At 42.7% G+C, this 22379-nt stretch overlaps 3 protein-coding genes across 4 annotated transcripts; all 3 read right to left on the bottom strand.

The window, feature by feature from the left end:
- Positions 1-4387: 4387 nt before the first annotated feature.
- LOC119286805 (probable magnesium transporter NIPA6) lies at positions 4388-7907 on the bottom strand. Of its 2 annotated transcripts, none has more exons than XM_037566267.1 (9): positions 7470-7907; positions 7301-7357; positions 7113-7203; positions 6848-7008; positions 6634-6761; positions 6383-6520; positions 5487-5579; positions 5045-5165; positions 4388-4952 (listed from the first exon to the last, which is right to left on the bottom strand). In XM_037566267.1, exons 1-9 carry the CDS (start codon positions 7639-7641, stop codon positions 4822-4824), a joined length of 1092 nt encoding a protein of 363 aa, XP_037422164.1. In that variant the 5' UTR covers positions 7642-7907; the 3' UTR covers positions 4388-4821. The 2 variants fall into 2 exon arrangements, with proteins under 2 accessions (XP_037422164.1, XP_037422172.1); XM_037566275.1 differs by having other exon boundaries at positions 4388-4949.
- Positions 7908-11453: 3546 nt separating this feature from the next.
- LOC119286799 (basic salivary proline-rich protein 1-like) lies at positions 11454-15166 on the bottom strand. The gene is made up of 7 exons (XM_037566254.1): positions 14960-15166; positions 14809-14886; positions 14088-14126; positions 13487-13996; positions 13300-13404; positions 12020-12202; positions 11454-11916 (listed from the first exon to the last, which is right to left on the bottom strand). Exons 1-7 carry the CDS (start codon positions 15050-15052, stop codon positions 11791-11793), a joined length of 1134 nt encoding a protein of 377 aa, XP_037422151.1. The 5' UTR covers positions 15053-15166; the 3' UTR covers positions 11454-11790.
- A 1310-nt stretch (positions 15167-16476) lies between these two features.
- LOC119286792 (mitochondrial import inner membrane translocase subunit TIM50-like) lies at positions 16477-21553 on the bottom strand. Its single transcript, XM_037566242.1, has 10 exons — positions 21166-21553; positions 20948-21042; positions 20561-20597; positions 19597-19658; positions 19393-19506; positions 18587-18691; positions 18417-18512; positions 17857-18013; positions 17605-17707; positions 16477-16886 (listed from the first exon to the last, which is right to left on the bottom strand). The coding sequence occupies exons 1-10, from the start codon at positions 21491-21493 to the stop codon at positions 16844-16846; spliced, it is 1140 nt and encodes a 379-aa protein (XP_037422139.1). The 5' UTR covers positions 21494-21553; the 3' UTR covers positions 16477-16843.
- Positions 21554-22379: the final 826 nt, after the last annotated feature.

Genomic DNA, 22379 nt, shown 5'->3' with positions numbered 1-22379 from the left:
GATAAGTACCACAAAGAATGCCGAGAAATAAATTAGAAATGTTATTGACATTCAATCCTTATATCCACATACTCAAAGGATCTGAACTAGAAAGTTTAGAGAATCATATATTTGCAACACATTGCAAATCTGCCACATACGTTTACTGATGACAAGGTGTCACTAAATTCTAAATTCCTGCATTAAAGTATCGGAAAGAGTGGAGGTACCTGATAAACTACTCTTCTCCCCAAATGAGAGCAATAGGGGGAGAAAATCTGATAAGACGAGATATAACTTCTCATATACTTCCGCGGAAACAGAGGAAATCGAATCCTCAACCAGTAAATGTAATTCAACATCAAGTTGAAAGACACCTCACTGGATGCTCATAATCCAAAGCCCGACATAAATGTGCACACATGTTTTGGTGCCGGGACATCGAAACACCTTGACTCCATTTGTTGAAGGAAATCACAAGGAGTTAAAATGGAACAAATATTTTATCCACAAACTTCAATGATTCCATCAGAATCATATAAACTAAAGACTACATTTGTCGACATATATTTCTTCTCAATATTGCTAAAACCTTTTGGGCCCTGAACCAAAATCCATGGTAGAGTGACTCTTGCATTCATATTGGTTCACATAAAAGGAAGCAAGTAATGAAGAATAGCACTCGCTATGCAAACGAGTGGTATTTACTGCAGTAATACCTACTCCTCATAAGTATCTTCCGTATGGAGTATTAAAAACTTCTCATTAATAAACAAAGTCAATGAGGTGGTGAGAAAGCGAGCCTTGTAGCAAAAGGGTTCACGCAGAGACCCGACATCGATTATGATGCAACATACCCTCTTGGTATGAGTGGAATTATGTTTCGATACTAAATATCATTGGCAATAAAAATATAATATTATCCATGCAGTTAATGGATGCAATGACTACATACTCATATGAGTCACTCATTTCGGAAATCTCTATTGAAGTCCGTGAAGGTCTTATACTTCCGAATCCAAAAGTAAATCGCAACAAGTTTTGTGTAATACTTCATAAGTCACTCTATGACTTGAAATAGTCGGAAATCATATGGTACTACCGACTAAATGAGTTCCTTCTTCAAAAGGATTACTCGAATAATGATGATTATTTACATGTTTAATAAAGGAATCCAAAATTTAATTTCCTTTCATCACCTCAATGTATATTGACGACCTGTCTATACAAGACCTAAACATGCACAAAATTATCACAAGACGGGTTAAACCAAATTTAGCTTAAGTTTACAACTTGAGCATTCTCTCAAGAATACATATCAGTCTACATATATCCAAAACATATATGAGAAGTTCAATATGGATATATCATACCAACAAAAGGTATATGGTCCATATAAGAAATATTAGCTTATATCTCAAGCTCACAATAAGTCTTGGATATTTCCATCAGGAAATACAAGATATGACCATGATATAATATAATGATATTGGCTTTTTCTTTGATCCCAACAATGCCATATCAATAACTGAATTTGCGGGAATAGCCTTCATATGGAAGTCATCTAAATGGGTTTTAATGGCTATTTCCAGTTATCATTCTGACATAATTGCTTTATCTAAAAGCATTGCAAAATATGCATAGTTTAGCAGAATGATTAACCACACTCAAATCATATGGTTCAGATTCATCAGAATCACATAACTTGATTTATCAAGACGCTACCACTTGTGTTACTCAAAGATTACAGGTTATATGAAGAGCTATATCGTAAAGTACATTGCTCGAAAATTACTTATCCTCACGAATTATAGAAAGTGAGTAAACTATATGAAAACAACATACTTTGAAAACCCTACAGATTATTCATAATGTTATGATCATATAAATGGAATTTGTATTACACATTCTCCATGTTTGCAAAGTTCAGGGGGAGTAATTTCCCAAAATCTATAACCTATTAACAATCCTAAGATTGCATATATTGTACTCTTTTTCCCTTCATGAGTTTTCCCTAATGGTTTCTCATAAAGGTTTTTAACAAGACACTATAAACACAAGTGCCTGTATATGTCATACATTTTCTCCTTATATTTTTTCCCAATGGGTTTTAAAGGAGTTTTCAATGGCATATCATATCACACTTATTTCCCTTATGAGTTTTCTATCAAAGTTTCTCATAATGGGTTTTAATGAGGCAATATCTTATCAAAGATTATACGCCATACTTTCTATTTTCCCTATCGGGGTTTTTAAAGAAAGTACTCAAGATATATTAATTGTTCTCTAAACTCATCGATGATTTTTCACCTTCCTCAAAGGTTTTTCTCATCTGAGTTATCAAGAGACAATAATCATTATATGTTGCATCGTTTTCTCCTTATTATTTTTCCTACTGGGTTTAAAAGAGTTTTAGCAACATATCTGCACTATTCTCCTCATATTTTCCCCACAGGGTTTTTGGAGGAGACATTCAAGATTGTTCAAAGAATTTGTCAAGATGATGGATGTACCAAAGAAGAGGCGTTGTACAAGGGGGAGTGTTAAGAATATAATAGTTGCTTATTGATTAAGCTAATTAAGATTAAGTTAATTGTTAGATAGGTTGCTTGGTTCTCAAGTAACCATGTACTTCTTTGGCTCTCAAGGCAACTATGTAATTCCTTGGCTCTCAAGTAACTATGTGTTTACTTGACCGCCAAACACCATGTGTACTTCCGCCTGGGTATAGATAACCCACTTCTATCATCAATAAAGACTGATGGATTATCATTTGCTCCTCTCTCTCGTTTTACTTTCACAAAAAGATTAAAATACAGGTGCACGGAACCCTAGGCTTCATGTGCATTAAAAAAAATCCAACCTTGATTCCACGCGCATCAACTGCTTCGGCCACCCGTAATAGATGAGATTAGCACAACATGTAGCCGAATCTTGTTTCCTTCTTGATTCCACGCGCATCAGTTGCATGCGAAGCTGCCATGCGGTGCGCGCATGAGACCACGGCGACGGCAGATCGATGCCATCGGGGAAAAAGGCCATGCGAGATTTCGCATCAAAATCAATGAGATCAGCGGAGTCAACATCCGATTAGTAGCAACCAGCGGTAGAGGCAGAGTTGGCAGCGGAATGGATCGTATGGCGGCGATTCCGGTTAGGGCAACCGCGATCGAACCTGCTCAAGATACCAATGTTGGAAATTGTGGATTATACGGTCTACCCTTTAATTCCTCTACCTTATCTGTGGTGCCGCTCACAATGCACATTGAGGCTAGAGGGTAGGGACCTATTTATAGACTCCACTTCCAGATGTTTTATTATTCACCTGTTTCCGGAAAGATCCGTATGACTCCTGTGCAATGTTACCAACCACGATAAAACATGCCAGTTTTCCGAGTCTAAATATAGTAGTCCCTAGAACACATGTGTGAGTCATGTGCCATGATTAGATTGTAAATGCGAGATCAACTTTCAATCTTAATCATGTGGGTCAACAGCCTGCAGAGCCGATCCTGCAAAACAAACCCAGCTCTTCCACCATGTGATGTCCCGGAAAAAATACGTACGTACATATAAATTACAGTAGAGTTGATCCCTATTAATTCCTTTACTGTATTCCATCACAGTCGTCCTCGGCACCTCGAGTATTACTTCCTCGAGTGAAATTCCGCATCAGTTATTCCCCATCACAAACATTAATAATACAAGTAATTCCACATTGAGTTAAATAAATAATTACCATGTTGAATAAATGTTGAAAGCCACATACATATCCAACATACTGGACCACACACGCTTCTCTCGTCTTCTTTTCGCAACAACGGAGTTGTTGCAGAACCAAATGAAGTGAGCGACGATTGCACAAGTGCGCGAGCGGCCGAAGATGTTGTAGCAATTTTTACAACATGGGCCTTGTTGCAGAATATTAGATGCGGTGGAGATGCCTTCACAACAACAATGGTCTTGTTGTAAAAAAATAGAGAAAAGAGGTTGTGCAACACAGGTCTTATTGCAGAAAATTAAAAAGAGGAGGTTTTGCAATATGGGTTTTGTTGCAAAAAATATAGAAAAGAAAAAGAGGAGGTTGTGCAACATGACTTTTGTTCCAGAAAATTAGAGACGAGGGGATTTTGCAACAAGGACCTTGTTGCAAAAATTAGAGAGAATGTTTTGTCACAAATATTTTTGTTGCAGAAATATAAAATTCCGCAACAAAAGTCTTATTGTGAAAATAAAAAAAGAACAATACGGACAGCTCCATCAACGAATTGGACGGCTCGCGAGGCGGCGGATCTTTTTACGCGTAGCACGCCCCTTTTGATAACCCACATCCCACAGAAATCAGGAAACATAATTCCATCTTGCAAAGTCTCAAACGAGACTGTAAAAAAAGATCCATGTTCCAAACTGATCATAAATCTTTTTCTTGGACAAATTATTGGTTATCCTCAAACAAGGGTGACGGTGAAACAAAAGCCGAAAATCGGAATTCTACAAGAACGGCGCTAACAGGATGTACAAGATTCACAGTTCAGATACATGAAAGCTCTGCCTGATCGCTCCAAACAAGTCAACAAACTCAAACAGTACAAGAAGAAGAGGAGGAAAAATGCCGTGGACAAAACTCAAAAAAAAAAAACCAAAAGTTGCCGATGAGGAAAAGAAAACTTGGCAACAATCTGTGCACAGATCCTATCTGGTGAAACTCCGCCGTCTCCCGGATACCGTATCTCCCAGCTTCTGCAATATCAAATTATGTACAAGGCAACACAACACAATGGAGTGGCCGGCAATGTGTTGATCACAGCTGCTCCGTCATCCATCGCTGCCACCCTCCAATGCCTAGTACATCTCCTGCCGTCTCAAGACTTTCTCTTCGTCATCGGTTCTCCTCACATCCTCCTCAACGTGCCTCAGTAGTTCTCCATTCAATCTTGTTGCCGACGTAGGAGACAACGGTGCGTAAAGGCCTACTTCACAACGAAACAATAGAGTCATGATCATGGATCAAAGCAAATCTGAATATATGACTGGAAAGGGTGGAAGTTCAGTCAGGGTTACATACTTCTCGATTGAGGGATCCTTTCGTAATCCTTGGTGACATGCAACAAAATGGTACCAGACAACACGACAATCAGGCCACATATTTCAGAAGTAATGCTTCCAAGGCTCTGACCAGACCAATCCTGCATTTTATCATTATGATACAGTAAGAAGTTCGGCTCATATGCTTTTTTTCACAAAATTTAATATGCCAACATAGTGGTGCTTAGCAGAGCATGACATTGTGTTGAAGGTTGCTCTCGGCATTACTAAACTGTTGCAGGATAGAGCTACGGAGTAAGCCAAAACTTATGCTAAGCTGTAGTCCCAGTAGCTTAGGATACTATATTTCAGGTGTGGACGAGATACAATGGCAACAAGTGTCTCCAAGTGGTGCCAATAATTACCTAATAAACAATTCACACCTTTTGTGGGATGAACGGCAGAACATAACAAAATTTTACCTTAAACATTATGATGCTTGCGAGTATTGTCAATGATGTAAACATCACATAATAAATTGGTGATACAACTGCCGTGTTAAATGTATCAAGTGCCTGCAAACAAGTAACAATTACTACACTGGAGGCTGCCAATACGGTAGAACTTGCAAATGAACATGGTTACAGAAGAGGCCATAACAATATAATACAGATATGAAATTAGAAATTAAGGCTGGTACAGAATTCTTAAGAAAAACATGTTTAAGTAGGTTCCTACATGCACAAACAATATACCCCTAAGCAATTATCATAATCCTCCGATTCTTCTCTTTTGATATCTATGGTTGCTGAGAAGAATGACAAAATGAACATACGGAGCAATTATTTGAATACAGTATGACACTCCCTAGTCATTATCCTAATGAACAAATATATTGGCATAACTTGAGCTGAAGAGCAACAACACTTTGAACTTATCATGAAAGAAGTTAAAATATAGTGCGGTTATCTCTATTGCTTCAGGGATAGTTCAAGCATTCAAATTTGATGTTCATATTCCCAGTTCTGCAAAACATGTTGCTTTGAACATACAACAGAGTTCTGAAACTTTGACTGCCGACGATCTTCTAAAATATGTTGATGGGGCATGAAAATAATATGAGTAGATTTGTTTTGCAAGGTACTAGCATAATAATAGTATATCATAATAATGTCGGGTTGTATTAATATACTGCAATAAAAGTTAGTGGTCGAAATTGACTTTTGGAGACACTTTCGATGTCCAAAGCAAGTTGTAAAGAACTGGAGGGGGTACTAATGAATCAATCTTCGAAAAGCTGTTGCTTCATGGCATTTAGCATAAGGATACAAATTATAATTAATTGATTACTGAATATACATAGTGCACTCAAACAAACCTTGTTGAGGTAATTCATCTGTGTCAGCACACAAATAGCCACGACAAGCATAAAGAACCACGTCTCAGGATATGCTAACTGATTCGTCCCCTCAAAAGTCAACTTTAAGGATGTACCAAGAGCTTTAACACTCATAACCTGCGTAAGGAGAACGGGTCAGAACCTTCGACACGAAGGTTAAAATAAAAACTCGGTGATCGCATATAAACTGTTATACATCAGAAACTGGTGTTAAAAGCGAGCTACATTACCGAAAGAGAACCCATCAAAGAGCAAATGGCGGTGTAGATCAACACGTTCGACTGCCCCCATAGAGGAGAGAAATGGAACACCAGCACAGAGACCAGGACTATAACCGAAGCAACATATAGCAAGAAAGCTGCAGAGGAGCATGAAGAAAACAATACATTTTAGATCGCACTTCCTAAAACATGGCACCCATGATAACAAGTTAACAACTCTCACATGGTTGCGTTGCCATGTGCCATATCTCCTTGACCGACGTGATCTCCTGCTCCAGCGGCGCGTGGATGACGATCACCATCGACCCCGCGATGCACATCACGCAGCCGAGGACCCCCAGCGCGTGCAGCCTCTCGTTCAGGATGAAATGGGCCAGCACTGCACTGGACAAGGAAGAACAGCAGCAGAACAAACACACCTTCAGCGTCACATATGAATCTCAGGATTGCAGATTAAAACCACGGCTTGTGGTGTCTGTGGTGCACACCTGACGATTATGCTCAGTGCTCCCAGAGGAGTAACCAGCACCGCGGGGGCGAAGGCGTAGGCCACGAAATTGGCGATCTCTCCCACGATCACTGAGAAGAGAAGAAGATATAATTTGGTTTGACCAAGCTAAGAATTGAGCTCGGTTTGGACGTTTGGTACACTAGGACTTGTAGAAAGGGAGCTTACTGGTGATCATGCCAACCCACCACAGGGGCTCCAGCAGGTAGGAGTGCCCACCCACCCCTGCACAGGAGGCAAAAAAGGGAAAAAACAGAGGACATTTTCAGAGGACTGAAAAAACTCTGAAGAAAGAAAGAGACGGCGTCGAGAGGGAGGGAGGGAGGGACGGACGGACCGGCGCTGATGCCGGAGGAGACGGCGGCGCGGCGGAGGCCCTTCTTCTTGATGATGAAGCTGGAGCCGATGAAGCCGCTGGAGAGGAGCGCGAGCACTATCCCGCGCACGTTGTCCGCCGACAGCTCCTGCGGCCCGCCTCCGCCTCCTCCGCCCCCCATCCCTCCCTCCATGACCGCGATCGCGATCGCGAGCTCCTCAGATTGGTTCCGGCGCGGCCGGCGGCCGGATCGGATGGGCCCGACACCGCGCAGCTCCTTCTCCTCCTCCTGTACAGTGACCTCGACGGGCGGGGGATGGGAATGGGATGCGGGTTCTTGGACGGCTCCGGCGCGTAGGATTTTGTTCTTGGATGAGGGGGCGGAGCTGATTGGCCAGTGGCACAGGACAGGGTGGAGGCCGACGGGATGGGACGGACGGACTTGGAAACGAGACGAAACGGCAGTAGACACGCTGATCCGGGCGTCGCTCTCCCAAATATTTATTTCCCTGAGCGGAGATCGCACCGGTGGCATGGCTGGCTGGCTTGCTGACGCTGATGCCTGATGGGTTGAGACCCGCACGTGGTGATTTTCGACCTACAACGTGTGCGCCATTGATTTGCATGTGGCAATTCTGTTTTCCCCCCTGTTTTTCTAGCATCATTTTTTCCCTGTTGACAACGATCAATACGTCGAGCGGTTCCATCGAAAAGTGAAACGTAGTACAATCAAAGTCGCTCACATACGGGAGCGTACATATGAACGCAGCGGGATGTTTACAGTGCGGTCTGCTTACAGTATGCTCTCTGACACAAAGCGGAGGCGGGAGGACTGACTGGATGGTAGGCCTTCTGCATCCAATACATTAACAGCTCAGAACCATTGGAAAAAGTTATGGAGAATTAAAGTCCCGAGCAAAGTTAGAAATTTTGCATGGCGTTTAGCGCGTAACTCAATCCCTACTGAATCTGTCAGAAATAGAAGGAATATGGCAGACTCGAGTGCTTGCCAAATCTGCAATAATGCTGAGGATAATTGGCGGCATGCTCTGATTGATTGCAACATGGCCAAGTGTGTTTGGTGTCTAGTAGACGAGGAGCTTGTTGAACATATGATTGGGATCAGATCAAATGATGCTCGGTTTTGGCTAATGGAACTAGTGGATACTCTGAAGGAAGATGAGGTTGTCATAGTGCTAGTTACTCTATGGGCAATTTGGTGGGCTCGAAGAAAAGCAATCCACGAGCAGGAATTTCGGTCGCCATTGAGTACATTTAGCTTTGTGCAGAGTTATCTGAATGATCTGTCTTTGATTCCCAAGGGGCATCAGCAAGGGGGGGCGCCAACCTCCTCAGAACCTGGGCCTCGTAAGGCGAAGGGAGCATGGAAAGCGCCTCTGAACGGATGTGTGAAAATGAATGTTGATGCTGCTGTGGGAAGACATGGAGACAGGGGATCCTGTGCAGTGGTCTGTCGCGATCAGTCCGGAGTTTATGGAGGCGCGTCTTCATTGATTATGCATGACATGGCACAACCTGAGATTCTAGAAGCTATTGCTGTCAGAGAAGCTCTTTGCTTGGCGCATGATTTAGACTTGAATCATATTCATATAGCCACAGACTGCTTAACAGTGGTCAACAATCTAGAGAGCTCATACCTGGGTAGATGCAGCCCAATTATCCAAGACATAAAAGAGATGATGACTGAATTTGAAGAGGTCCACATCATGCATGAAAAGAGAGAACATATATGGGAGGCTCACGATTTAGCCAAGTTTTCTGTTACCTTAGATTCGGGGCGCCATTTGTGGCTTCTAAATCCCCCAGCTTTTATGTACTTGCCACTATCAATTCCCGTTGAATAAAGTTTTGGTAACACCCCCTCAAAAAAAAACATACGGGAGCGTACATTCGTCCATATGAACGCACAGATATCTTATCCCGTTGAGCATCACTGACAGACTGAGCCGGCACATCATGCTGATTGTAGTCAACGGGAACGCCTACTCCAACCGAATACATATTGTCGAAAGGCCTAGAATAAATCTAAGAAAATACGAGCACCAATGTAGAGTATGAGGCTTAAACTCTGACGGGAAAGGTTAGTGCCGTCTTCCTAACCATCCAACCATAGATTCATTCGTGGTTCGGTTCATTATAAGCTGATGAACAGCACGGATTCTTTTTCCGGCTCACTGAGAAGCCGAAGCTTCTGGTGGTTTACAGATGAACATATTTTCAGCTAAGGCTCTCTCAGATGGAGCTTGTATTTGACGTGTGAATGTGAATTTTATCTTAGATGGAGTTTCCTTCATCATTAGTGAAACGGATCAATCGGATGATAGTGTTCTTCTCCTTCCTCACACAAACTATGTTAGGGCATCTCTAATGTTGACCCCTGAAATGGACATTGTATTTTGTCCGCGGACTGATCTGGACCAGCTCGCGGACACTGATGCGGGGACGGCCATCCAACTCTGACACTCAAAATAGTTACAGAAAATAACACAATTCATCCATAAATAACATGCAAATATCCCTGGTACAACAATAGTTCAAATGTAAATATTACAACCGAGATAACAAGATATTGAACAAGTTTTTCGTATTCATTGATTCCAAATTCAATGATACTAGAGTCAGAACCGGCACATGTTGTCCCACACATAGTTCCACTTGAGCTTCCTCAACAATGTAAAAGCATAAAATGGTCTGCCCTCGGTCCTCTGGTACAACATGATATTGCGTCCAGACTATACAACGTGATGATTATCAAGTTGCAACATTGAGTGAGTCAATGAATTGACCAACATGCAAAGCAACAAGAAGCAAAACTTACTATCTCCATGGTCGAGGGGCTTGATGGCCACATTGTCTTCACTTGTGCAATTGCACCGCAAAACTTCATATGGCATTGGAGATGGTGCACCACCAATGCGTTAGCGACTCGCATTGCGTTCATGGATGGCGTGCATGTCGTAGGGCGCGAAGTTCTTTTGCTCATGAAATGAAGCATGCATGTTTTGCCAAAAGGCCGAGCCCTCTTGCCTCATGCCTACAAAGTCCGCAGATACGGCCAAGCACGGCTCGCACAACAACTCATTCTCAATCACCGAGTCCCCCACCATCGTGTTTACCCTAGAAAACAACAAGAAGTTCAACAACAAAAAAAACTCAATAACATTTAACCGAACACATGACGAGCGTGGTGTCCACCATGGACGGTGTCGTCAAGGGAGCAGAGGGTACCTGGTTGCAGAAGGATCCTAGGTGGACGGCAACGTAGTCCAAGGCGGGCAGGCGCATGGGTGGGGGTTGCATATGTCTGAGGATGGCTGGGTGGCGAATGAAGAGGTACAAAGGTGGCGCGGACGAGGAAGGTGTGGATGAAAGCAAGGGAGAGCAGGGAAGAGTGCAAGAAAAGCGAACCAGAAGGAGGATTTAAGTAGGCAAGGGGTATCAGAGTCGTACACCAGTTTGCGGGAAAACAAATAGTAGGTCACATTGGCAGGACTGCGTTGGATGACAAATTGTGTTCGGACAGCTCGGTCGATTGTGGTAGATTTGAGGGTCAGCTTTGGAGATGTGAGATGTCCTTATGCGCCTGATTTGTGAACTTTTATTACACATTCCCATGTAGTTGTACAGTCCATTTGGTATTTATCTTTTCTTCTATACATACTCTTGCGTTCTTGGAACCTTCAAACCTTATATACTCTTGCATTCTTGGAACCTTCAAACCTTACATAGTTACATAGGGCCCCAAATTTGCAACAACCATGAAAAGCTTTTAATGCTTGGACTAGTGTAGTAGTTCTGATAACTGAATGCCAAAAGTTTCAAAGAAAATATTCCCGTTGTCCCATAATGTAAGACAATTTCTGACGTTCTACATCATAGCACGTAGACAATACAAAATTGAGAAAAGAAAGATCCGAAAGAAAGAAAAAAGGAGTACAAACAAGAACGTTTACCACCACTCTCATATTATATCAACCAGTCATCTCAAGAGCTAGACCCGTCATCAGACAAGGACCGGAATTCAATCACAACACGGCATAAAACTGTGGCGGCAGCAGCAGAGTACCACATCATGCCGCGACATTTGTCAATCAGTTGAAATGTATATATCCAAAGAGCTGCCTATAAATAACGAAATGGGCTAAGCGTTCATTCTACAACCACACTCCCAGGCACGCGGCAGGCTAGCAGGGATGTCAATCAGCTTGAACAATGAAGATGTCACGGTGACAGCGTAAGTCGAGCATGGAGCACTTGATCTGATCTGCGCGGCTCTATTGAACTGTCATTCTTCTGCTCGGGCAGCTGCTCGTCGCGTACATCATTGACGCAGCATGTCTCGCAGCTGAAGCACCTGCTGACGTTGCTCCGGGGGCAGCACGTTGATCTGCTCGGGCGACATGCTCATGACTTGCTGTACTAGCATCTTTTCCATGTCGGCTGTCAACTGCTCAAATAAATAACACGTGAGTGGTTCAATTTTTAGGAAAAGGGGTAAAACATAGCACACATGACCACTTGTTCTAAAATGCAGTTGCAGGGACACTTACAGGTGCTTCTGGGCGGGCCTGGATGCCGCCAATCCCTTGGGTCATCTGTCCAGGTAGACCTTGGAATTGTCCAGGGAAATGGGATCCGGCCGACGATGCTTCTTGGTTGCCACGCCCCCATGGAGCTGATCTATCGACTTGCATACTTTGGGAATTGTAGTGCGAGGTCACATGTGAATTAGCCTGTTAAACAGACAAATTACAAGAGTTAACTGTTGATTGTTGAGTCCATGATCGACACATCACAGATAAGGTGGGACTGTTAGAATCTGGCGAACAACAATAATCTAGTATCTAAGAAGTGATGTGTGGTTTGCATAGACCAAATTTTAGGTTGTGCTTGATGTCCTTAAGACTAAATTTCAGGTTGTGCTTGATGTCCAAAAAGTCAGCAATAATCTGGCGATCCATAAGTCAACAAAACCCAAGACATGAATTAAACCTCAAGCTGGCTTGTTAAGGGTTTCCTATTCAATCTTTGCAAGAGAACATGGAATGACCAGCTTGCGGAGGAGTTTATGCGCGAAAAATGTTGAAGAGATGCTTAAAACTGTCCATGGATTAGATATTATATATGAGCCCTCAATTTTTGTGATGTCCTAACAAGAATAACTAGAATATGCGGTCCTTGCTGAGAAAACAAAAACATTTTAAGCATGCTATATTTGGCATTTGGTTCAACTGTCCGAGCAAGAACCCTATGAGCAGTTACAAATAATGAAAGGGAGAATAAATAATGACATAGTGGCAAAGAATTTGGAGCACAGCAGCAAGAAAAAATAGTAATGTTTGAACTGCATGTGCACTGATTTTTTTTATAATGTCAAGTGTCAATCAGATCAGAACAACGAAAAGAACTGTAGAACCTAGCCAAGTAAAACATGTAGAAGGCAATGCTAACTGTCATGTAGGCCAACATGTGTGAAATATTAGTCTATTGGATTATACATGATAAGAATCAGTTCACCCGCTACTTCATAATGCTGATAATATGTCATCTAATACAGATAATTTAACAGCAGTCAGGACTACTACCCTATGATAGCAAGAGGTTAGTTAACAATTACTCATTGCATGCATGGTTCTTCGAGATCTAAAACTCCTGAGATAATAGCAGATCAACAATACTCCATCATTTCATTTACATCCTAAAACTGATTTTGCATAGCAAATGGTGCGGAAAGGCAGAAACATTCAGGAATATACTTGCAATTTTCTTTACACGAGGAAAAAGCCAACTTCAAGACAGCATAATCAAATTAACCATATCGATATCACACCTGGTATAGCTGTGGTGGTGGCTGATTCGGCAATGGTGGTGGCTGGTTGGGTAATTGCTGCTGTTGTTGACCTGTAAAGAAAGAATTTTGTGGATTCCCGCCTGGCTGAGAAATTCCAAATATCATGGTTAGTTTGCAGACGAGTATCTAGTTATTAGGACCACATAAATTTAGTATAGAACCTTACATGAAACATTGGTTGTTGCAACATGTGCTGACCATATGAATTGGGTATTTGCTGATGCATCTGATGTGTATATGCCTGCATGGAAGGTGGCCTGGGCAACTGGGGCAGGGGTGGCTGTAATTGCTGGTTAAACATTCCAGGATTTTGCAATGGTTGCTGTGGTTGACTGTTCACTGTTGGCATATGAGATGGAACATTTGAATACTGTGGAGGAGCATGAGGAGGCATGGTAGCATTTGGATACTGAGATGACTGTGGTGCTGATGCAGAATGCATCTGATGAATAGGGTATCCTTTTGATTGTGGTGGATTTGCTGGCATGGGTGGAAGGTCCAAAGATGATGTCAGATTAGAAGTGCCCGATGGAAATTGGCCAGAAGGTTTCAAATTCTGTTGATTGGTAGGCACGGGAGGCTGGGGCAAGTTAACATGATCTTGTACTGTAGCTTTAACTGATGCAGGAGGAGTTGTCTGAGCAACTGCTGGCTGGGGCATGTCCGAAGATTGTGCCTGTGGAACAACAAGCATTTGATGACAAAAAAGATTCAATTTCAACATTAATAATCCAAATATTAAACGTCAAAGAACTTATGTTACATACAGCTTTAGGTGTTTTGACCATTCCGAGAACCACTTGGGCCTGCAAGGAGAAAAAAAATACTATATGAGAAATTCATCCAGCGCAAATGCATGTAACAGATTCCATCACTGTGAGCAAAACAATCAAGTTGAAACTTGAAAGTTCACATATGTAGGCAGATACCACAACAAATAATCCTATATTGACTGCAAGATAACAAGGCAAGTTTGCCATGAGAACAAAAGCAAAAACATTAATGATGCATATTCGAATGCTTATAACAATTGAACAAACCATTGGAAACAGGCGTATTAGAACAAGTGGTGGATTCGGTTTTAGTCTTTTATACAAGTTTGCTAGAAAAACATAAGCGTGTGACACACATTCTTCTTCTTCGTCCATTTTCTTTCCATATAGAAACAACAGGTGTGAACGCCCTCTGGTGACACTATCAACATTAACACGACTATACAGCATGTTCTTATGACTGGATTTTCCATCAAAATCATGTACAGAGCAACCTATAATGTTTTTACAACATAAATGGCCCTCGATTTCCACTCCCTATGCAAACATGAGCCAGGTTTAACCGGGGTAGCCAGCAATTCACACCAGATGCTCAGAGACTACCATTTGTGACAGGCATGGGGTTTTATCCTACCCCTTCCTGCATAGACACACGGAATCTGTACCGGGAAACCCACAAACCCTAGCAAGCAGCGCAGGCCGCGAGAGGACTCACCCGGAAGAGCGCGCGGGTGACGTCGGGGTTCTCGACGAGCATTCGGCGCACCCTCTCCTGGTCGTGGTCGAGCATGGCCTGCGGGACGAGGCGAAACGGGTGAGGACGCCGGGAGGGGGAGGTCGTAGGGTTTGGGGATTGGGGGGCGCACCTTCATCTGGGACATGAGGTCGTACATCTCGGGGCGGGACATGCCGGAGATGTGGGTCGCGAGGGCCTCGCCCGCCGGCTGATTCGCCGTCATGGCGCCCGCGGGAGCAGGGGAGCGGCCGGAGCCGGTGCGGCGGCGATTTGGGCGGAGTCCGGAGAGCGCTATCCGTGCTGCGAGCTTCAAGCCTGTGTTTGTCTGTGGCCCGGTCGGTCGACTCCTTGATGTGGGCCAGGCCTTTTTTCTGCGGAGAAAAGGGGCCATGCTCTAAAACCAGAAAAAAAAAGTACCATGTCTTTTTCAAAAATTTGCGACGATTTTTTTTTCTGTGATGGCCTGCTTTATTAAAAAAATCAAAGTTTTTTTTGTGAATAAGAATTTTAACTGTTGAAAAACTTATATGCGTGTTGTATGCTTTTCTTTCCCTTCCAATGGCATCTTTTGGGTTCGATTTATTAGGGTTTCTTCATTTACTTGTGCCTCTTGAAAAAGAAATCATATGGTTCTATTGCGAGTCAATTAGGCCTACACGATTCAAGTTGGATGACGATGGAATCCTTTCCGTGTATCTTTCTTTCGCCCCGCAAGTCAAAACAACCCTAAGAACCTCGGGAATTTGGGAATTTATAAGACGGAGAATTTATAAGAGAGATTCATGCAAGACACAGATTATCGAAGTTCTTATAATTACAAATAAAAACGTTGGATGCAAGGGAGGCGTGTAAAATCAAATGATAGGATTATGAGAAAAACAGTCTGGTCACCGAGGCGTGTAACATCATTTGAATGCCATTCTTTCGTCAATGGATATCATCGAGTGTACAAAAACATTGCCTTTCCACAAAGAAAGAATGGCATGACCATTTTGGCTCTAGGGTATATATGTTTTTGGATGAACAGTAAATTCAAAATATGTACTAGTAAATAAAATTTTAAAAAGTGGATTTCGTGTGTAGATGTTCTTGTTAGTGTAACAAGCGTGCTTGACAATTTTGAATGGAAAAGGGATAACAGTGCTTCGTCGATAAAAAAGAAGCGTAACATTTGGCATTCAAAATTGTTTTTTGGACACATAAAAAATGATTAAGTTTTTAGCATTCGAGTGTGACATGAACCCAACATTTTTTTAAAAAAGAGTTGGCATTTAAAAAGCATTTTTGATGCGCAGAAGCATATGCTCCCAAGCAGCGGCTGAGCCAAGGGGTGGCCAGCAGGGGCATGGCCCGCCCCATGATCTTGCTTTTCCATGTATAATTACAATGAGCAATATTTTTCCCCCTTTTTCATCAAGCCCCCCCACCCCCAACCTCGATTTTCTGGAGTTCCTGCCTCCGCCACTGCTTCTATGCTAGAAACGCATAAGATTTGGGGAAGAAGTGGGAGGGAGTACCCTGATTAAAGAAAAATTTAACCCGAGAATGCCACTAAATAAGAGAATTTGGTGCAGATGAGACGATTCACAGTCACAAAACCACTGTTAAATTATTTCTCACCAAGTCGATAATGTCTGCACAATGACAGAGAATGCAATGACCACGGACCATTAAGAAAAACCGCCTCATCTCAACGCATGTTCTGACAACCAAGCATAAGGCAAACTTGGTGGCGTGGTCTCAAACTCTTAACAGAGACCGTGTGCTATACATATAGCCTATTCTTCACATGGGAATGAGATGCCCAAGAAATGGAGATCGTTATAAGAAGATGGGATGAGTGCTGATATCAGTCGTAATGTTTGGCAACCTAAACTGCCCAAAACTACCAAGCCATTTCACTGGAAATGCAATGCATAGGAGTCTCAGTATGCTCTCCTTCCAACAAAAAACAAGCGCAGCTAGGATTAGGTAGGTCAATTTGGAGCTTTGTCCTTCCAGAAGATCAGATCCATCACCGCCGCCATATGCTCGTACGTTGCTTCTGTTGCTTGTGCCTGTAAGATGGTGAAGTAATGGCCATTCAATTCACAGAAGCAAAAAATAATAATAATAGCAGGTTTGTGTAACAAACAAATAGCTGATCCTAGATAAGCCGATTTTCAAAAATCCAGACACGCATTCTAAGCTTGAAATCTGATACACTCAAGGTCAATGTCCTAATTTTGCACTACTGGGATTGGTGTGGTTCTCAAGGAAGCATGATTCTACTACATAATTGCCAAGTCCGGCACAACACCTAAAAAAATCTGTACTTCGAAATTCAGATCAACTTGTGCATAAGGCGTACCAACTAAACAACATACACAACCGCCATGACAGTCCACAACAAATGCCATACAAAAGAGAGGTCCACTCGTGTAGTTACACTGATGACATCTATACCAATTTTTTTTTTTTTGAAACGGAACATCTATACCAATATATCACGTTCATAATAATGTAAAGACAGCAAACCTAAATGACAGGCATCCTGCAGTAGAATGTAACCATGATAGTCCACAACAAATGCCACACAAAGAGAGTTTCACTGGTCAATGTAAAGACGGCAAACCTAAAATATTCTAAATGACAGGCATCCTGCAGTAGAATGCAACCATGACAGTCCACAACAAATGCCACACAAAGAGAGTTTCACTGGTAAATGTAAAGACGGCAAACCTAAAGTATTCTAAATGACAGGCATCCTGTAGTAGAATGTAACCATGTGCTTACCTCTCCAGTTCTTTGCTACGCTTGCGAAACTCTTTAGCAACGTCATGACCTTGATAGGAAGCAAGCACTGCCCGAATATCAGAAGGCCTTGCTATGGCAAGATCTGTAATATAAAAGTTAGCATCATTAACACTTAGCACTTTGAGGTCACAGACTCAGAAGACAACAACGAAGATACCAAGAACCACATGGTAATGCCGTAATACACGAGATGTTTTTTTAGGGATACAGGAGACGTGTTGGTAAACTTACACTCAAGAAATGGAATCAGATCCAGCAACTCAGTGTCATCAGTTTCAAGTTTCCAGGGTTTGACTGTAACACAATTTTCAGGTTGCAGGCAAGATTCAAGAGCATGTGCGCTGACGTAAAGAACTTGCGCAGGATTTCTGTTCAACTTTGACAAATCCTGGTAAAGCATGACAAAAAATATTAAAAGGAGAAATATCATACAGTAACAAAACGGAAGGCTTGGTGATGGCTCACATATCAGATAATTGACCCAATAAACAAATAAACAGATAAATACACAATTGAATGGTTCACTTCTCTTGAAATTCCCAACAATACAAGCATCGATCTTAATTTACAATAGAAAGAATACTATAATACTGTATTAGTGTCCATATTGATTTACATGCATCCTTGGGTATAGGCTCACATACTTATTTACGAGCACATACCGTGAATGATTGAAAGGCGATTATTAGTATAAAACAGCAAAATGGATGATATTCACTATTACTGACAATGTTTTATTCTTTATGGAGTGTGCTTATTGCTCAAATAGTAAAGCCAGGCAGTCTTCATACCCGATAATGTTTACCATCTTGGTACTTAGTTGCAGGCCTTGATAATTTGCGTATCTGACCCGTTGAGTCCAACCTTTCAACTACAGGGTCCACATACTACAAGTGAAACATGTAGACATTAGGGTATTAACATAACAGTCTACCTGAAGGATAAGTTAAAAACAACTTACCATTTGCAGTTGATCAGAATATACAACAACTTCATACATGTTTGCCATATGTTGCAGAAAAGCTTCAACTCCTGGTCTCTTGAATGTCTTCCAACCTCTCTCACGCTTTACATAGAGAGAAAACATTACATTGATATTCCTGAATTGCGCAAGTAGGAAAATAAAAAGAGGATAAAAAATGAAAGACAATTTATGAATTATCCCATGCAATGGAACTAATAGCAACATAGGTAAGATGAGTTGAGTTCAACCCTCATCCTGCTATGTTACCGTAAGGCAATGGAATCTCATGAGCATGTTACATGCCTAGATACAACCAAGCAAACGAGCACTGGATGTGGCAATGGAAAATCTCATGAGCATGTTACATGCCTAGGCACAAATATCTGCTTCGTTTGGGAGTGTACCAAGCCCCTAGCGCAAATTATGGGAAGACCTACTGTTCCCGCGTACTGTAGCACAACAGGGACTAGTCTCGTCCAATCAAATGAAGAGATATGAATCCTATTTATAAAGTTGTGCATAAATATTTAGGAAAATAAGAGATGAAAATAAAATTAGTTTTCCTTCAGTTAGAGATGGTTTCATTTAAGTTATATATTGTGCTGCACTTGTTAGCACATTATCTGACAGCATGGAAAACAAGCTGCACATTGCCACTCACATGGACTTGGAAGTCTTTTTTTTATAACGTAAATATCAGTCCATGTATCATAGTAACTCATTCCCATCAAATCCTAAGATTGGGTTATAGTACTGGAAAAAATCAACAATCAAAACAGGACTAAATATTTCATTCACTCTACCTGCCAATCATTGCATACAAGAGTGTCAGTCAGATCAACAACTAGGGTGAAGATATTCTGGTCGTCCGGATGTAAATCTGGTAGCAGTTTGTCTGATGCGGGTTCAGTAAAGCCCTGTCAAACAAATATTTGGTGTGATTATTAACATTTACTAGAAATACAACTGTTAGATAAAAAATGGAAATACTATAATTCGTAACTAACCACAACATGATCTTCAATTCTGGTCCTAATTTCCAGGTAAAGCTCTATCGCTGCAACAGGAACTGCAGTACCAAAACGTACACGACTAGTATTAAGTATTAAAAAGGTGGCAAACAAAAAGGTATACTGGAGCTCAAGGAATAATTTTGACTATATTTATGTATTCAGAAGACACCATCCGCTGCACAAGCATGCCATTCTAAGATTTTACAACCCCATCCCACCAAGGCCCCCTTAGTTACCTCACTTATCACTACTGGATGGGTGGGTACTACTCTAGTCATAGTAGCGAACCTTGTGAATAATAATTTTTTGGGGTATGCAAAGGAAAGGATGGCAAGAATTGCCTCGAATGACATGTATTTAGGAAGAAAATGTGAAAGCTAGAACAGCATCTATTGTGGAACAGAGGGAGTAGCAGCATAACTGTATTCAATTCCAATCTTCATTGCACTCACTGAGGAGAATTCTTTTAATTTATTACTCCCTCCATTCCATAATGTAGTGCTTCCTCTATCCACGTGCTTCAACTTTGACCGTAAATTTAACTACCGAGACCGATTGCGGCGGGAGCAAAAATTATATCAGTGAATTCGTATTCGAAAGAAGTTTTCAATTATATAATTTTTTCTCCCGCCGCAGTTGGTCTCGTTGGTTAAATTTATGGTCAAAGCTGGACCTCAGAAAGCGCGGGCGCACTATATTTTGGAATGGAGGGAGTACTTACTATAATGGTCGTCAGATCACTGTTCAATCAAGTGTTTGGAACGTGTACAAAAGCATCAAGTGAGGAAAGAAGTGAGAGGAGGTAGAAAACAAACAGCAAGAGAGTAAAAACTGTAATATAGCAATCTTGCGGTCCAAAAGGAAAAAAATATTTCAGGTAGTAGAAAAAAAGGAAGGCAAGTATAATAATAATAATAATATAACAATAATAAAAGAAGGAAGCTGCCATAGCCTGTACCTTTCATAGCTGTTTCGTAAGCCCTAGCCCGAAATTTCTGCACAGACAAAGCACAGGCACTCTAGTGTTAGACATAGTTTGACACACAACAAGGCTGCTAGCTGCAGTTTATTTCCACAACCTCCATTTGTTTCTGCATCACATACATGTATATTGATGATTTTGGATACCATGGACCTTGTGACAGAACATAGTGATAGTTTAACAATATGTTGCATGTTTCTGTATCGCTAGAGAGGCTCTCCCTTACAAGCTTATTACAATAAACAGAGCTGCCAATAGGCCAATCAGGTACACTATATATTGCCCCTAGCGAAATTACTACTCCAGCAAGCAACGAAGCAAAGGCAATGACGGGAAGATGGCGCGGCATTGGTTAATTATTACCTCTAATTCTGAAGCGTCCTCCGCGACGGGGATCGGGGTGGTCATCTCCTTCCTGAACTCGAGGGTCTTCTTGTCAATCTCGGACAGCGAGTAGGCTGCAGCAAACGGGAAGGAACAAACAAGGCAAGGTCAAACAAAAGTGAGAAGGCGGAGCAAACGCGGAACCCCAAACGGGGAGGAAGCGCCCGAGCAGAGAGATCAGGGCGGCGGGGTCGCACCGTGGGTGGCGTAGCCGGCGCCGCCGATGGCTCCGACGAGGGTTGTGAAGACGCCGAACTTGAGCAGGCCCCTGACCCACCCCTTGCGGGCCGCGGGGGGAGGCGCCGCCGCCGCGGCCGCTTCCGCGCCAGCGCCAGTTGCCGCCCCGGCCGCAGCGGCCGCGGCCTCCTCCGCGGCGGCCGCGGAGGAGGCCGCGCGGTAGGCGTAGGAGGAGGGGGAGGGGGCGCCGCGGGCGTAGGAGGAGTAGGAGGAGGAGGAGGGGAGGGCGGCGGCGGCGGGCCGGGGCAGGAGGAGGGCCCGCGATCTCGCGGCGGCGAGGCGGAGCATGGCTGGCGGTGGGCGGGCTGGCTTGGGGGGAAAGAAAGAAAAGGGAGGAAGGGGAGAAGAAGGGGATTGTTCCGTGGGGTTTGCGTTTGGTTTGTAGCGGAGGGGGGAGGGTTTAAGCGAGCAAATGCCAAACACGAACTCGATCTCAACTGCGGCGGGGGAAAGCCGGAACTCTGCGCGTCCCTGCGGCGCTGTCGGGGCTCCGCCGTGGGCTTCTGGGCCAGCCAGATGGGCCTTACCTAGCTTCTCAACAGATGATGATAGACAGGTCCATTTTGATATGGCCTGCGAAAAATTCTCAAAAAATAAGAATGATATAGCCTGCAAAATATGTCTTTCTTCAGCACCTCAAAAATAATGCCTTTCTTCTGGATCTCAAAACTAAAGTGTTTTAGCCACTAATCTATTTGTCCAGATCTATCTCTGAGAGCTTCAGACGTGCAAACCGATGATACAGCATCTGGCTGCTCACACACCTCCGAGACAACTTCGGAGATGGATCCCACCCAGCAAAGGGAGTAGCAAAAATTCGAGTGGACAGTGCCGTGTCCCGTGACGTGACAGAGGGTTCTTACAACGCAGTTCACAGGGACTCCACTGGCAACTATCTAGGTTCCTCGGCAATAAAATGTCCTGGAATGACCGACCCGACATCTTTGGAGGCATTGGCCTGTCGCGAAACGCTCTCACTTGCTCTCGATTTATCGCTTACAGATGTGCAGGTAGCTTGAGACTGTCAAGGTGTAATCAACGACATTCACAGAAATACGGGTGGGCTACACTCTAGTATTATCAAGGAGATCAACCTTACATCACGATAGTTTTCTCGATGTTCCTTCATCTTCGAAGGAAGGAGGAATCAATACTGAGGTACATAGTCTCACTA

The sequence above is a fragment of the Triticum dicoccoides genome, chromosome 1A (genome assembly GCF_002162155.2).
Source record: "Triticum dicoccoides isolate Atlit2015 ecotype Zavitan chromosome 1A, WEW_v2.0, whole genome shotgun sequence".
In the NCBI taxonomy this organism is placed as follows: domain Eukaryota; kingdom Viridiplantae; phylum Streptophyta; class Magnoliopsida; order Poales; family Poaceae; genus Triticum; species Triticum dicoccoides.
Note: the sequence above shows the minus strand (reverse complement) of the source record. Positions and strands in the feature narration are given on the sequence as shown.

Bases quoted from the DNA above. Each gene is read 5' to 3' on its own strand.
- LOC119286805 (XM_037566267.1), bottom strand. From the start codon at position 7,641: ATGGAGGGAGGGATGGGGGGCGGAGGAGGCGGAGGCGGGCCGCAGGAG. The intron at 7,358-7,469 runs GTCCGTCCGTCC...CCTCCTGTGCAG, and splicing joins CTCCTCCGGCATCAGCGCCG to GGGTGGGTGGGCACTCCTAC. The intron at 6,762-6,847 runs GTGAGAGTTGTT...GCTCCTCTGCAG, and splicing joins GCACATGGCAACGCAACCAT to CTTTCTTGCTATATGTTGCT.
- LOC119286799 (XM_037566254.1), bottom strand. From the start codon at position 15,052: ATGACGGCGAATCAGCCGGCGGGCGAGGCCCTCGCGACCCACATCTCC. The intron at 13,997-14,087 runs GTATGTAACATA...GTTGTTCCACAG, and splicing joins TGGTCAAAACACCTAAAGCT to GCACAATCTTCGGACATGCC. The intron at 13,405-13,486 runs GTAAGGTTCTAT...GGAATTTCTCAG, and splicing joins TGCAACAACCAATGTTTCAT to CCAGGCGGGAATCCACAAAA.
- LOC119286792 (XM_037566242.1), bottom strand. From the start codon at position 21,493: ATGCTCCGCCTCGCCGCCGCGAGATCGCGGGCCCTCCTCCTGCCCCGG. The intron at 21,043-21,165 runs GTGCGACCCCGC...CGTTTGCTGCAG, and splicing joins CGCCGGCTACGCCACCCACG to CCTACTCGCTGTCCGAGATT. The intron at 19,507-19,596 runs GTTAGTTACGAA...TTTGTTTGACAG, and splicing joins GAATTGAAGATCATGTTGTG to GGCTTTACTGAACCCGCATC.